The sequence below is a fragment of the Branchiostoma lanceolatum genome, chromosome 16, assembly GCF_035083965.1.
Source record: "Branchiostoma lanceolatum isolate klBraLanc5 chromosome 16, klBraLanc5.hap2, whole genome shotgun sequence".
NCBI classification, from domain to species: Eukaryota; Metazoa; Chordata; class Leptocardii; order Amphioxiformes; family Branchiostomatidae; genus Branchiostoma; species Branchiostoma lanceolatum.
Window position 1 is genome coordinate 11,645,704 of NC_089737.1, and position 15,352 is coordinate 11,661,055.

General features: G+C 42.5%; 1 protein-coding gene across 1 annotated transcript; it reads left to right on the top strand.

The window, feature by feature from the left end:
• The first annotated feature begins 1,464 nt into the window (after positions 1 to 1,464).
• On the top strand, positions 1,465 to 7,202 carry LOC136421917 (probable methyltransferase-like protein 25). The gene is made up of 7 exons (XM_066409496.1): positions 1,465 to 1,570; positions 1,878 to 2,613; positions 3,011 to 3,493; positions 3,991 to 4,126; positions 4,506 to 4,704; positions 5,454 to 5,622; positions 6,050 to 7,202. The coding sequence occupies exons 2-7, from the start codon at positions 2,014 to 2,016 to the stop codon at positions 6,206 to 6,208; spliced, it is 1,746 nt and encodes a 581-aa protein (XP_066265593.1). The 5' UTR covers positions 1,465 to 1,570; positions 1,878 to 2,013; the 3' UTR covers positions 6,209 to 7,202.
• The last annotated feature ends 8,150 nt before the right edge of the window (positions 7,203 to 15,352 follow it).

The window sequence follows — 15,352 nt, forward strand, 5'->3', positions numbered from 1 at the left end:
TCATAAGCTCCTTCATTTTAAAGTAAATGTTTGAAAAGATGGCTTTTGGATCATGAAATATTTAGGCCATGCAATGACTTACATTACTGTAATAATCCAACTGCTCAGTAAACAAAAAGAAACCCAATACTGCAATAACAACACACATAAGGCACAGAGCAATATCGAATAAGCAATAAAACAGATTGATTTACACAAAATTTATTTCCCGTGCCTATCTACAAAGCTCAGCCACCCAAGCCAGGTAAAAGGGATGTTTTTCTTCACGTCTGGCTGCCTCCTATAATAGCAGGTCCTTAGATGTATTCTGTACGGTCCCTTTAACCTAGACGTCACGCCTACTCGCGCAGGTAGATCGCATTTCCTACTCCTTTCTTTCCGCCGCCCCGCCTACAATGGCCCTAAAGCCTGTACCCACTCAGCCTAGTTAACGAACCTGGGCAAAAACAACACTCTCGCTTGTCTAGAGGAATAGGAAACGCGGAGAACTGCAAATTGTGTCCATGCCTTCCGCCCTACATGCCAGATTTGTTATGGTTGTTGTACAAATTGCCCGGGTCACGTAGAACAGTAAAGGAACACGGAACCAGGGGAAACAGAAACTGGGTGACCTAGAAGAAGAGAATGCATGGCGCAGTTTCACACTCCTGGTGTAAAGTAATCCTCTACATAACGGCCGATATGACAAACTGCACGACACACGCGGCTTTGAAGTCGAATATCTGAATTCTAGACCGGCGCTAGACCTGTGACTCATCGTATAGACAGACGGGCCCCGATATTTGAGCAGTGTGTTTCCGCTTCTGTTTTAGAAATGGGACATGGGAGAAAAATCTGCATTGTGTAGCTAAATCCTAACACTGAAATAGAGTATATGAATAAGGCATGTGTCTCTGTAACTGGCACATATGTGCGCATCGAGTTGTGTGCTATATGGTTTCAATGCAGCTAACGTTGCGCTGTTGTTTACATCCTACAGAATATCTATGCAAAAATGATGATCGAAAATCTACAACACAAATCAGCAAGAATACACTACCTTTAGCTCACAGTGTCGTACCTTGAACAGTTCCCAAGAGATCGGCGTTTAGAGGAATCCCCGTGCGATTTCCAAGCGAAGAAAGCGGCACCACAACATTCCCACACACCACACCGCGGCGTCTGCTTGGGAAATGAGCTGACATAACCTTTAACCCCGAATATCCCATTAGCCTCTGCCTGGAAGGGACGACTTTATCGTAGGAAACAGACTCTTTCCAAATTACATGTTCAAAAAAAGAAATTCAATAAAGAGAGACAGCCTTATACATTAGAATTTTGAATCTTTCTTTCTTTAATGTTAAGAGAATAGACATTTTCTATATTAGCTTAGATTTTGTCATAATCCTTTTTTTTGTGTACATGTTTATATTTGAAGATCCCATACACCCCTACCGCTCGGGTCGACTTTGTGCCAATCCAACATGGTTCCCCTCATGTTCGTTTGGAATTTCGGAGCCTCGTATTTCGCGTTTTCTTCCTTCAATACGTAGCTCTTTACTAGGAAAGTGATACTTGTTGATACACGAAGGTACGTAGACTAATGTCACCAAATTCTTTTGAATTTTCTCTTTGTGAAGTTGAAATATCGAGGAGCAAATATTCCTGGGGGAGGGGCAGGAAAATTCTGTGTCCATACGTATTGCGAAACAAAGCAGAGATCGCGAGTATTAAGACTATCATGCCTTACCACCATTGCCAACCACTTAAACAATGGTCTTAACTTGACAAACTAGCAAGCTGGTATTCTCTGGAAGCCCCTCGCGATCGGGATCTTGGAAACATGAATCAAGGAAGTTAGAAATGTAGTTTTCAAATAACCTCCTTTTCTCCTACAGATCATCGCTTGCTGATCCGACCTGTAAGGAACCCAGATCAGATATTGATGCTCCAACAGTTGCCTCACAATCCTCAACATAAACATTAAAAGAAGGAAGACGTTAAAATTATTACGCGGAAAAGCATAAATCAAACATGTGGACAGTTTCTGAGGAGAGCCGCCACATCCTACGCACAAGGCTTGAGAATCTGTGGTCCTTTCTTCAGTCCAAGCCTGGCCTCATTAATGCGCATCTTGTAGACTTCTATACTGAAAACACCTGGGACAGACTGGTGCCAAAGGAACTTCAAGACGAGCTGCTGTCTCTTTCTGACTCTGATCTTGCCTCATTACCAAGTTCAAACAAACTTGAACGGAAAAGACGTGAAGCAACAGAAACTGAAGATAGCAAACAAGGGGACAACAAAAGTACTCCTTCATCACCTAATGAAAGTTCAGAGTCAGGTCCTGCCATAGGCAATGCAAAGGCTACAGAAAATGTTTGTGGCAACTCTCAATGTCAAAAAGGCTGCTCACCTCTTGAAAAGAGTAGGACAGAGGCCCAACAGTTTGCATTGAACAATTCAGGGATCTGTGCAAGTCTTGAGGACGTCTGGAAGACACTTGGAGTTGATTATAAGGAGGAAGACAAGCCGAGGTTTGTTAAGGAGCACATGAATGTGAAGAAGTCCCACGAGGTGGAAATACTGTCAGGTGTGGTGGCAAGGTTGTGTCAGGTGTGTCAAGTAGATCAGGTAAGAAACAGTTTTAAATGTTTTATATCTGATGATGATGATGGCTGCTTCTTCGCTTCGTGTCAAGCTCTGAGTCCCAGAATCAGTTAGTGTCGCAGCTCTCCTGCGTTCTCGCGCAGGTCTCACGTGACAGGCTCAGTTCTCGCGGTAACAATTCCGTCATATGCTGCCTGACGTCTTCATGTGTGGCTGAAGATCACTGGGAAGGTTGTCCACCTCTGCAGGCTCTTCTGTGGCTGTGTACTAGTAGCCCAATCCTCGATCTACTTTATATCTATGAACAAATTAATTATTATGAACATTTTCCACATTATATTCTTATCCAATAATCTATTGCCCTATAGCTAGTCTTAACATTTTACAATCAAATGACTTTGCCCTGTTTGCCATGTTTCAGGTAGTGGACATTGGATCAGGTAAGGGATACCTAAGTGAGTGTCTATACCTGCAGCATGGACTGACTGTCCTGGGAGTGGATGCCTCAGACTCAAACACACATGGGGCAAAGAAGAGGAGCCAACTCCTAGAGAGACAGTGGACTGGATTGGTCAACAGAACAAGAACTCCTGCTAATAACAAATGTAGCAGTGTCAGTGAACCAATCAGGGAAGCTCTCACAAAAAACAGTGAGAGTGAAACAGCAGGCAAGAAATCTTGTTCTGCAGAACATAGTTGTGATACCACACAACAAGAAGTTAGTACAGAATCTACATCACACAAGCAGACTAAAAAGAAGACTAAGTGTTCAAAAACTAAAAACAGAGAGACGAGCAGCAAACCAGGATCCTTTACTCCAACCACAGCCTTCATCCACCCTGACACAGACTTGGCTGCTTTGGTTGGGGTTAGAAACAGTGATGAAACACCAGAAGGTTTGAGGGTGAGTATCTTGGATTTGCTGCAGTATTTTGATTTGGTTTTATTATAAGATCTTCGTTGGTGACACAGCACTATTCTTTGTAGTATCTTGACTAATGATTCTTGCTTTAACAAACATTTCTTGTATAAAAGTTCATCTGTGTTAGTGAATGGCATTATGAACATGATAGTGTAAATGCATTTAAGTTTGCGTGGTTTTTATTTCACGGTAGGGAGAAAATGCGATGGTTTTAATTTAAGTTCGCGTTTGAAAGAATAGTAGCGCTACAGCCATAGGTGGCCAAAAATGTTCGTGGTGGTTTTAAGTTTGCGCTGAAAGCTCACCGCGAAAACCGTGAACATAAAACCACTGCAAACATTCCTGCATTTACAGTAATTCCTTGCCTTTGTTTTTGCCAGACATAATTAAGTCCTCATTTAAGAATGCTCACCTGCAGTGACAGCTGTCTTGTGGTATTGCTCCATTTTGTGACCTGACCTGGGTTCTGTGTGTTCCAGTTGCTGCTGACAGGTCTGCACACGTGCGGTGACCTCTCCCCCACCATGCTGCGGCTGTTCGTGACCTGTCCCCAGGCCACAGTGCTGTGCAGTGTTGGATGCTGCTATAACATTCTCACAGAACAGGAAGAGCCAGGTATCCTCTTTTTTTATTACCCGATGTTGATACATCTTTTTCTTAGCTTTGGAAGTCCAGACTACAATGACTTGAAGAACATGTGCAAGAGTCAAACCTATGCATCAGGAAATAGAGATAGGATAACTTGTATATTAGAATAGAAGTAGATTAATAAATTAAGCTCAATTGTCATGCAGGTTTAAGATCAAATTTATACTATCTGTGAAAGGTTCAATGTTTGGTACTTTTAGAATTCACTTTAAAGCAATACCAGTCTTTAATTTATCAATATATGTCCATTGTGTCTGTATCTGTATAGCCAGTATAACCGCCATTTGACGTAACACACCAGCTTATTGTAAATGAAAATGTTTGCACCAATGTTATCTTTTGATAGGTGCACAAGAGGAGAAGTATGGCTTCCCTCTCAGCCAGGCGCTACAGACTAAAGGAGTCCATCTGGGCCGCACAGTGCGTATGTTGTCGTGTCAGGCTGTGGAGAGGATGAGTGCAGAGGGACAACTCTCCGCCATGTCTCTGTTCTACAGGGCTGTGCTACAGGTCATTGTCAGGGACAAGTTTGGGGTTATAGACAAGTGAGTCCATCTGACAGCTTTTTGATGTTTCAACCTAAGGCCACACCAATTTAATTTCTTGGTTAACGGCATTAAAAAAAAATGCTACATTGGGAAATCAACATGAAAACAGAACCTCAGAGGAAAGTTTGTACTTTGGCACACACAGTTTCTGGGAGTGAACAGGGTCAGGTGCAAGTTTTCACCCCAGCCTTCTGTTTTAATGATGTCCTTGTGCTAAAATTTTACAAAAAAGATTCGTTAACCAAGAAATTAAATTGTTGTGGCCTTACGGTTGACAATGTCTGTCATTTTCAAGATTGGATCTTTGCTTGCAACACACAAGTACTGGTATAGCTGTTACTGTAATGCATTTAAGTTTGCTTGGTTTTTATTTTGCACTAAGGTGAAAATGGAGTGTTCACTGTGTTTTTAAGTTCACGGCAGTGCTATAGTCACATACTGCTACAGTATTGGACAAAAATGTTTGCGGTGGTTTTAAGTTTGCAGTGAAATGGTCGCCGCAAAAACCGCAAACATAAAACCACCAAGAACATTTCTGCATTTACAGTATTACAGTTTTTTCAATGGCATAGATATGATTTAGGGAAGTATGGAATCAATATGATAGTGCTGTGGAACTCCTGCTCAAACTAAACTTGAAGGCATCTTCTGTTGCACACTGTTCTCCATCAGGGATTTAATTATGTTAATCTCTACCACGTGTCTGCTCTTGAATTTTCTGTATGGTTGTCTTTTTTTTATTAAAGGAGCAAAACAGTTGGAAAGGTGGCAGCAAAGAGTAAAGGTTTTGTTGACTATGTGAGACAGGCCCTGCGGAGGCTACAGTTGGACGATGCACTCCTTTCTGATGAGGAAATCACCAGCTATTTTGAGCAGTACCAGGGAAAGTTGAGACAGCTACAGGCATTTATACAGGTGATTTGGTTCATTGTTATTTCTGTTTTCTTCCGACTAAGCAGATGTTACTAGCAAGCTCTTTGTCGGTTTGTGAAGTAACATACACATTGCAAATAAGCTTACTTTGGATTTTAGAGAATATTTGAAATTTGTGATAATATGTTTTGAGTGAAATGTTTGTATGTCTATATGTATGTTATGAAAAAAAAAGATGGAATTATGTTAATAGAAGCATGTCATTTTGATATACATGTACTTTTATAAACCTGCACTAAACATCTAGTGATGACAGGAAAATGGAGGCTTCTACAAGATGCCTTTGAAATGTAGTAAATGACTCCACGCCGTACCTTATATACAAGGCAAAATAGCATTGCAAATTGTACTGAATTCGGTTCATAAGATGATAATTTATTTTTTTTATTTTCTGTCCGTCCTTTTTCAGCTACGTGCCTGCCTTGCACCTTGCATAGAAGCCTTCATCCTGCTGGACAGGCTGTGCTTCCTGCATGAACAGCCAGGGGTCTCCCATGCTGCACTGGTCCCTGTGTTTGATCCTGTCATTTCTCCGAGATGCTATGCCCTTGTAGCCATCAGAAAATGATTGATGAAAGTTTACGTTGTCTAAGAATGATGAAATTTGTTTTATCATACTTTTCATCTAAATAAAGAACACATCCTTTTTTTTTATTATAAGCCAACGTGACTTATATCATTGACAAAAACAAAGACAAAGCCAATATCTTCATACATCTCCAACTTTTATGCTCAAGACTATTCTAGGTTTAGGGGGTGACTGGGGGTCAGAAAAATTTTGACCATATTCCCCCTATAGACTTAACCTGCCAACACCCTTATATTGAATTATACAAGAATATACAAATACATACAAATACAAGAAGAATAATTGTAAGACATTTTTCAAATGAGTAGATATTATAAGTCCCTATTATAATTGTACATAGAGCCCATCAATGACATTTTAGCCTATCTTTTTAAAATTTCTTTCCTTGGCAAGTACTGGAGTTTATGCCCATCAGTAGTAAGGTCCCATACGTAATAACACGTCAGAACAGGAATGTTATTTCTTTAAAATATCTTTCATCTTTTCTGACTGACTAAAATAGTTGTCAGCCTTCCCATGATCACCATAGTTCCGCCAGACAACACCTAGGTTATGAAGAGAATTTGCAATATCTAGATGTACAACGCTCTCACCATAGATACTTTGCCTCATACGTAGTGACTGTTCAAAATACTTGACTGCCTTCAGGTGGTCACCGAGGCTATTCCAGACAACACCCAGGTTAAAAAGAGAATTTGCAATGTCAGAATTTGCATTTCTCTCACCATAGATACTTTGCCTCATCCGTAGTGACTGTTCAAAATACTTGACCGCCTTCAGGTGGTCACCGAGGTTATTCCAGGCTCCGCCCAAGTTGTTAAGTAACTTTGCAATGTCAGGACTTGCAATTTTCTCACCATGGATACTACGCATCATTCGTAGCACCTGTTCATAGTAGTTGACTGCCTTTTTGTAATCACCAAGCATAGTCCAGGCGAAACCCAAATCTTTGAGTAAACGAACAATGTCAGGATGTGCCGTGTTCTTACCATGGATACTCTGCGTCATCTGAAGTGACTGTTCAAAATGGTTGATTGCTTTCCTGTGATCACCTAGGTGACGCCAGGCGTTACCTATGTCGTTCAGAGACTCGACAATGTCAGGATGTACAGTATTGTCACCATGAATACTCCGTCTCATCTGTAATAACTGTTTAAAGTAGCTGATGGCCTTCCTGTGGTCACCCAGGTCTGTCCAGATGGCACCCAAGTTGTTGAGTAAACAAACAATATCGGGATGTGCAGTGTTCTCACCAAGGATACTCCGTCTCATCTGCAATGCATAATGATTGTTCAAAATAGGTGACTGCCTCTCTGTGATCACCAAGGTTCATCAAGGCGTTACCCAAGAGGTCAAGTAAAATAACAATGGTTTGATGTGCAGTGTTCTCACCAAGGATACTCCGCATCATCCGTAGTGACTGTTCAAAATAGCTGGCAGCCTTTCGGTGATAACCAATGTAGCCCCATGTGTTACCCAAGTTGAAAAGTGACAATGCCACATCAAGATGCGCAGTGCTCTCGCCGTAGATACTTTGCCTTATCTGTAGTGCTTCTTCGTAATAACAGATAGCCTTTCTGTAATCACCAAGGTGGCTCAAAGCTTCGCCCAATTTGTCAAGGGTCTCGGCAAGGTCAGGTTGCGCAGCACTCTTACCATAGATACTCCGCCTCATCTGCAGTAATTGTTCAAAATAAGTGATTGCCTCTCTGTGATCACCAAGGTTCATCAAGGCGTTACCCAGGACATTGAGTGAAAGAGCAATGACCGGATTTCCAGTGTTCTCACCATGGATACTGCGCATCATCTGTAGTGACTGTTTAAGATAGTGCGCAGCCTGTTTGTTATTGCCTCGTTCGCCTAAGGCGACGCCTAAGTTTAGAAGTGACGCGGCAGTTTCAGGATGCACAGTGCTGTCACCGTAGATACTCTTATTCATCCGTAGCCCTTGTTCGCAAAACCTGACAGCTTTTGTGTAATCCTTAAGGCTCCACCATGCGTTGCCCAAAAGGTTTAGTAGCGAGGCAATGTGAGGATGGGAGGTGGTCTTGCCGTGGATGTTCTGATACATCTGCAGTGATTGATTATAGTAGATAACAGCCTCTCTGGTATCACCGAGGTCATTCAAGACGCTGCCCAAGTTCATAAGTGTCGCGGCAATTTCAGGATGTGTAGCATTCTCACCATAGATTTTCTTTCTCATTTTTAGTGACTGTTCTAGATAAGCGACGGCCTTACCCTGATCACCAAGATTTGCCCATGCGACACCTATGTCATTGAGCGAATGGGCAATGTGTGAATGTATAGCACCCTCACCATAGATAGTCCGCATCATTTGTAATGACTGCTCATGATATCCCATGGCCTTTTTGTAATCACCAAGGTCACTATACGCGGCACCTACGTTGTAAAGAGATACTGCAATATCAGGATGTGTGGTGCTCTCAGAGTAGATACTCTGCCTCATACATAGTGACTGTTCAAAGTAGAGAACAGCTTTTTTGTTATTGCCAAGACTCCGCCAAGTTTTGCCCAAGTTGTTCAGCGACGAAGCAATGTCAGAATGCGCATTTCTCTCGCCATAGACATTCCGCCGAATCCGAAGTGACTGTTCAAAATAGCGGATGGCCGGCCAATGATCACCAAGTTTCAGGGAGGAGTTACCCAAATTGTTTAGCGACTTGGCAATGTCAAGATGTGCGGTGCCCTCTCTGTAGAGACTCTGTGTCATATATAGCTGCTGTTCATAGTAATGAAATGCCCTTTTGTGATCACCAAGTTCACTCAAGTTGTGCCCAATGTTGTTGAGTACGCTGGCAATTTTGGGATGTGCAGTACTCTCGCCGTAAATACCTCTCATCGTCTGTAGTGCCTGTTCGAAATAGCTTGCGGCCTTTTGATGATCACCAAGTTTGCTCCAAGCCCCACCTAAATTGTTAAGTGAACCAGCAATGCCGGGATGCACGGTGCTCTCACCGTAGATAGTCCGCTGCATCTTCAGTGACAGTTCGTGATAATTGACGGCTTTTTTATGATCACCGAGGCTACTCCAGGTTGAACCCAAGCTGTTCAGTGAATTAGCAATTCCAGGATGCGCGGTGCTCTCACCATAGATATCCCGCTGCATCTCCAGTGACTGTTCAAAATAGAAGAGGGCGTCTTTATAATCACCAAGTTCGCTCCGCACTTTACCCAAGTTGCCAAGTTGAGCGGCAATATGAGGGTGTGTACCGCTCTTACCATAAATACTCCGCATCATGTCTAGTGACTGTTCATAATATTCGCGGGCCTTTTGCTGATAACCAAAGCAGTCCCAGGTATAACCTAAACTACTTAAAGACTGAGTAATTTCAACACATGCGGTCTTCTCGCCATAAAAAACCCGCCTCATCTGCAGTGCCTGTTCGTGGCAGCTGATAGCGTTTTTGTAAACACCAAGGTCAGCCCAGGCGTTACCTAAGTCGTTAAGTAAATAGGGAATGAGAGGGTGAGCAGTACTGACGTTCCGCATTTTCTGTAGCGCCTGTTCACACAATATTCATGGGCCTTCCTGTAATCACCCAGGGAACTACAGGCCTTACCCAACATCATAAGTGCAAAGGCAATGTCACGATGTTCATCAGTTTCCAGTGCCTGTTCCGCGCATGTTTTCATGTTTCGGTAATCACACAGACCATCATAGACTATGGCTTGGAGTATTGGAGTATCTGAAAATAAGACTGGGGGCTCTTTTGGTTTCCGGCTATTGGCAAGTTGGGGAATAAAATCCTCAAAGGGCTTTGCTGTGTAATAGTACCTCATTAGCTGTTTTATATTTGAGAAATAAAATACTTTCTTTAATTGCTTCCCAATGTCTGGCTCTGTATTTACTGACGGTAAAGCCGACATGTTTTCCACTTGCCCACCGTTGTTCATGTATGTCCGCAGCCTCAGTTCGGCTGAGATACTGACAAGCACCATCAGATGGTGTTCATTCTCAGAATTGATGACTCTGTTCTCGCACAATCTATGAATGATATCCCAGATTGTGCACGTAGTTGTTTGTATGCCACAGAACTGTGCCCAATAAGACACTGCAAGACTTGAAAAACGGTAAATATCATTCTTCACATTCAACAGTCTGGATTCATGAGCATCAGTTCTTAATGCTTGACTATTCTGATGTGGTGATTTCTGTGCTAATAAGTGTGAATTGATCCAATCATTTTGTTGCAGTGTCTGGTTCCACGAAGCCATATATGCGTTTACCAATGCCCGGTGCCCCTTGATCAAAGAAACATTCCTCAGGACACTCGCGAGATGGTACCCCTTCTTCACATCTGTCATAAAGTTGTCAACCATAAGCCTTGTCATATTGCTTGGTGTGTGGATAAGTTCAAGTGTCTTACCCCTGCCCAGTGGAGTCTTGCATGCATTCGGCATAGCTCCATCAAACGCAAATCCGTGTGGTGTTAAAGAGTCATAGAACCAATTCTTCATTGGGTCATCCGAGTAGAAGTCATTAAGCGACTTAATCGCCATTGCTGGGAGAATAGTTTCTCCAAGATTGATCACTTTGAGATGCAGGTAATGAGTGAGGTTGCGGAAATATTCGATATTGTTCTCTGTTTCCTTTTCTATTAATATAGCAAATTCCAGATCAGAGTATGGGGTTGCTAACCCTGTGGCCTGTGAACCCAAGCCTATCATGGCGTACTTGCAGGGAGGGGGACCCATTACCTCCATGCATTCATCTACAAGGCAAGCTATAAACGTTCTTCTCTGCTGAACAATCGTATCAAACAAGGCTTTGACTGCTTCAGCTCTTTTCCTTTCCATTTCTTTTACATTTGAGTCCTTATCATCAAGGCTATAAGGGTCTATTTCTTGCTCGATTCGTCTGATCTCCTCTTGTACATAGTCCCTGCTTTCCTTCAGAGTCAATTTGTGTTTCTCCACGTCATCTGTATCTGCAGTTTTCTCGATGCCGAGCACGTGTTTAGTAAATGATTTACTTGTTTCCTGAATTGTTTGTTTGATGTCTTTGCTCTCTTTTGTGCTTGATCTTACCAGTGCCGCGTTACAGAGTGCTGCCGCCTTGGTGAAATCTGCCCCGTCTTTTGACTGCATTCCTTTCTTTAGATAGACCAAGCTCAACTTGTAAAGGGGCTCTGACTCTATCCTGTATTGATTTGTTGTTGAATCTGTGTGAGGCAACAATCATTAGAAATTACAGGTCTCAATGATATATTGTGTTTTCTCATATCTGCTGTTTTGACATTTTGATTTCTATTTTGAAAACATCATAGTTCCGTTTTGGGCCAAAAGAAGTGTCGTTTACATGTACTTCAATTCAATGAGACTAGGCCGTCGTCGGGGGGTGTCCCTGTGGTGTAGTGGCCTGAGCCTTTGTCTCTCACCACATCTGGTTCCAATAACATGGATCAGAAGGTCTGGGGTTCAAGCCCCAAGTAGGACATCTCTGGACAAGAGGCGCATTGAGTCATACCAAAGACTTGATAAAAATGGTACATACTTGTGAAACAGTATGGAAGTTAAACACACTTTACTGCCAGTGGACTAGCCCCCTGCTACAGTGATTGCACAACAGTGTGGCCCAGGGCTATGAAACGGAGATGGGCACCGCCTTATACATCAATAATGGTGTGGGAGGATTTTAACTTTTAACTAAGGCCGTCATCGACATATGCTCGAGTTTGCCCACACCGTCTTTACACAAGCATTCATAAAATCACGGAAAAATGGATATCGTAGGCTTTTGTGTCATTATATTGAGGTCACACTGATGGGAAATTCAATGGAAGTGCGAATGTACAGTCACGTTTTGATAACAAGATTTTGAAACCAGGCCCCTCGAACTAGTATCAACCAGAGTGCTGCACGCCCAAAATGAAATTGTTGCGTTATGTTCGCTAACCCTTGAAACCCTCATATTAATGTAATCGAAAACTTACATTTCACATGAACAGACTTGAGTGCCGCCGCAAAGCTCTGTTCTGCAATGTCAAGGTTCCCTGTCTGCATGGCATTGCAGCCCTGCTGTAGGTGCTCATTGTATGTACTGTAAAATGAAATTACAATTGATATGAACGAGGGAGGAAGTTGAAATCCATATCAAATACACCTGATAAGCCTGGGGTAAACTGAATGGACGGTAAAGGGGATACGGACATGTGTACGACAGAAAATGTCGTCCTTACGACTTGTACTTCTTGCGATTTGCGCGTTTAGAATAAAGTTATACTGAGCTTTTGCAAAGAATACATATATCATAATTATGTAGGATCAAGCACAAACTTTTTATATATATTTTCATTGCTCAAAACCATTGGTACATTCTCCTCATTTTTCATCCGAAATATTCTAAAACTAGCAAATCCGCATCATTACGTTATCAACATTTTGTTTGGAGTAGCGGACAAGCCTGTCAGTATCTTTTTGGTCCCTATTGGGTCTGTAAAAAGCACTACTCATCATGATATGTTATGATAAAGCGAATCTTGTTTGTGGTACAAATGTTTCATCCCGACCTCAATAACTACGCACCTGCCAAAATTCAAACAAATCCATCACAAGCATCTTGAGTTATAGGTGCGAAAACAAACGCGACCGGAAACAGTACCCTATTGAAGCTGAACATCCTTCCCGGAGGTAATAAGCAATTTTGCAATTCAAGCAATATCTATGACTGGCGATGAAATACTTAAACAAACAATAGCCTTGAAATGAACTGTTTGCATGTATAGTAGTCATTAAGGTGGAAGTATTTACCAATATAATACATAACTAATATAATGTAATAATGAAATAAACCTAAACGTTTGACAAAACTTCATGTATTCCAGATTAGATTTACAAGCTGTATAAGAATACATAGTCTAAACCTGTTACAACTACATGTACCTCACCTGCTGAATGGTTTAACGGCTTTTTGATCTCTGATGGCTCCTCCTTCATCTAGACCATGACTTGTGTGTCCGGTTGTTTTTTGAGACTGTGGATATCCGGATATACACATAAGTTAAATTGATTATATCATGAACGTTATTGCTACCAGTGTGAACGTTAGGGAGGGTATGGTAGATAATGTTGGCGTTGATCGCATAGAGTCCCAGTAACGCCCCCGTAACATATACGAAATTCAGCTCGGCCGACGTGTTGGCGAGCTTCAAATGGGCATTTTCGGCCGTACGGCCGACGGCCTGTCGATCACGCCGGCTTCGGGCGATTTTTAAACATCAAGTTGATCCAAATATTGGCATTTTACCAGGTTAGTCGATTCTGACTTCGTCCATGTCCAATAGATGGTACCATCTCATGGGAGATTTGTAGTTATTAGTGTTCGACGGACGTCGCCCGAGATTTTCATTGGAAAATACGGTCGACGCTCGGGCGATTTTGGAATTAGGCGAGCTAAGGGCGATCTACAAATTCGGCCGAGGCTCGCGTGAATTGTGACGCGGGTTAAGGACAATTCAATGATAAAGCAGTGGAGGTATATAACTTTCTGTGCATCTGTAACAAACATTTAGCTATTGACATCTTACCGCTTTATTGGCATTTGTTGAAGCTGGTAAGCTAATAGCTGTATGTTAATTGAACACACTTACATTTGGTGCAGTTGTTTCAGGTGTAGCTCCTTGCCCTTGTTCCCTTGGGCCATATTTTCCCCTTGGTATAGAAGGTGCACGTGTTGGCAAACAATCTGGTCTGCGCTTTGAAACTTCATCAGGGTCGTGACTTTGCAGCTTAGGCAAAGTCAGACCATCATCAGACTTGTACCTCGAAATTTTCTGATTATTCTGGCTTGATGTCTTAAGTTTTGGCAGCCGGAGGTCCATATCGTCTTTTCCCTTCGCACTGCCGGACATCTGTTCACCCTCATTGTCATTGTCGCTTCGAGACACCTTCTTTGAATTACGTTTCGGGTCACGGTTCAACTTCATGGCTTCCTGTTGTGCTGTCCGGTACTGCTGAACAGTGGAAGTACCCTAATTTTTGTCGGCCGATCTCTTACGTCGACTACTGATAACATAGAACCAGGCAGGGATGTAGCGTTGCGCGCATTGTTTACATGTGGCTTTCATATCTGCGTGGCACTTGTGAGTTTAGCCCAGAGGTTCTACAGAGGCATACATGAAGGCAGACGAGCTTCTTCCTCGACGTCTAAATACATATTTCTTGAACTTGATGCGCGCTCCGACCCAAATTTCTTTCCAGCAGACGCTAGCATAAGCGTATAGAACCTCTACGTATGACGACACGTTCGTGGGAATTGCGCTTGTTGTTCTTGGTACGAAACCGTGACCTTGCTGCCCCTGCGTGCTAGTTGTTAAGGACGACGCGCCGTGTTTGTTCTCTCACCGTGGGGTTATGTTACCTACTGGCCATTGAAAAGCATCACTTACAGCCGATCGCTTACGCAAAGCAGTGGAAGATTGTTGCGCGCCAAGGGAGGGGGAGGTTGTTGGGGGTGGCGATTTAGAGTCGAAAAATAGTCAACGACTTTGTTTGTTTATTTCTATCAGGTATTAAAATACTAAGCATTCATTTTGTGACGCTAAAATTAATACATCTTGCACTTCATTATTGACTTCAGCATTGCCATACCTCATTGACATACCAGTGTTATCATATTTTGTCTGTGGGACTTCAATAGTCACCAAGGAGTATGAATTGACACAAGATTTTCTCAGCGTCCGGCGCATTACCCAGTGAAATGTGTGTTTTTTGGGGTTGGACATGACATAGATGACTTATAACCGTGTATTCCGCATCACCCTCGATCCCTCCGGCCTTCGGCGATCCTTCCCGCGGTCGGGCTGGTACACAGGCGATACACAGGCGATCCCAGGAATACACAGTGTTGTATATCATATTTCTACAAGCTCCATAACCATTAAAATTAAAGGACCGAGCACACCATGATATGCCTGAAATGGTATCAACATATGGCTGCAAACAGTCTGGTAAATGTGCCAGTTGTATACTGATCTTGTCACGGTTGACAAAACGATGATCTGCTGCACGCAGTTTAAATGGCACGGGTACGGGGTACGAGTGAGAACTTGAGCCTAGAAAAATACGCGTATAACGTTATGGATTGACCTGTGGCCAAGGTAA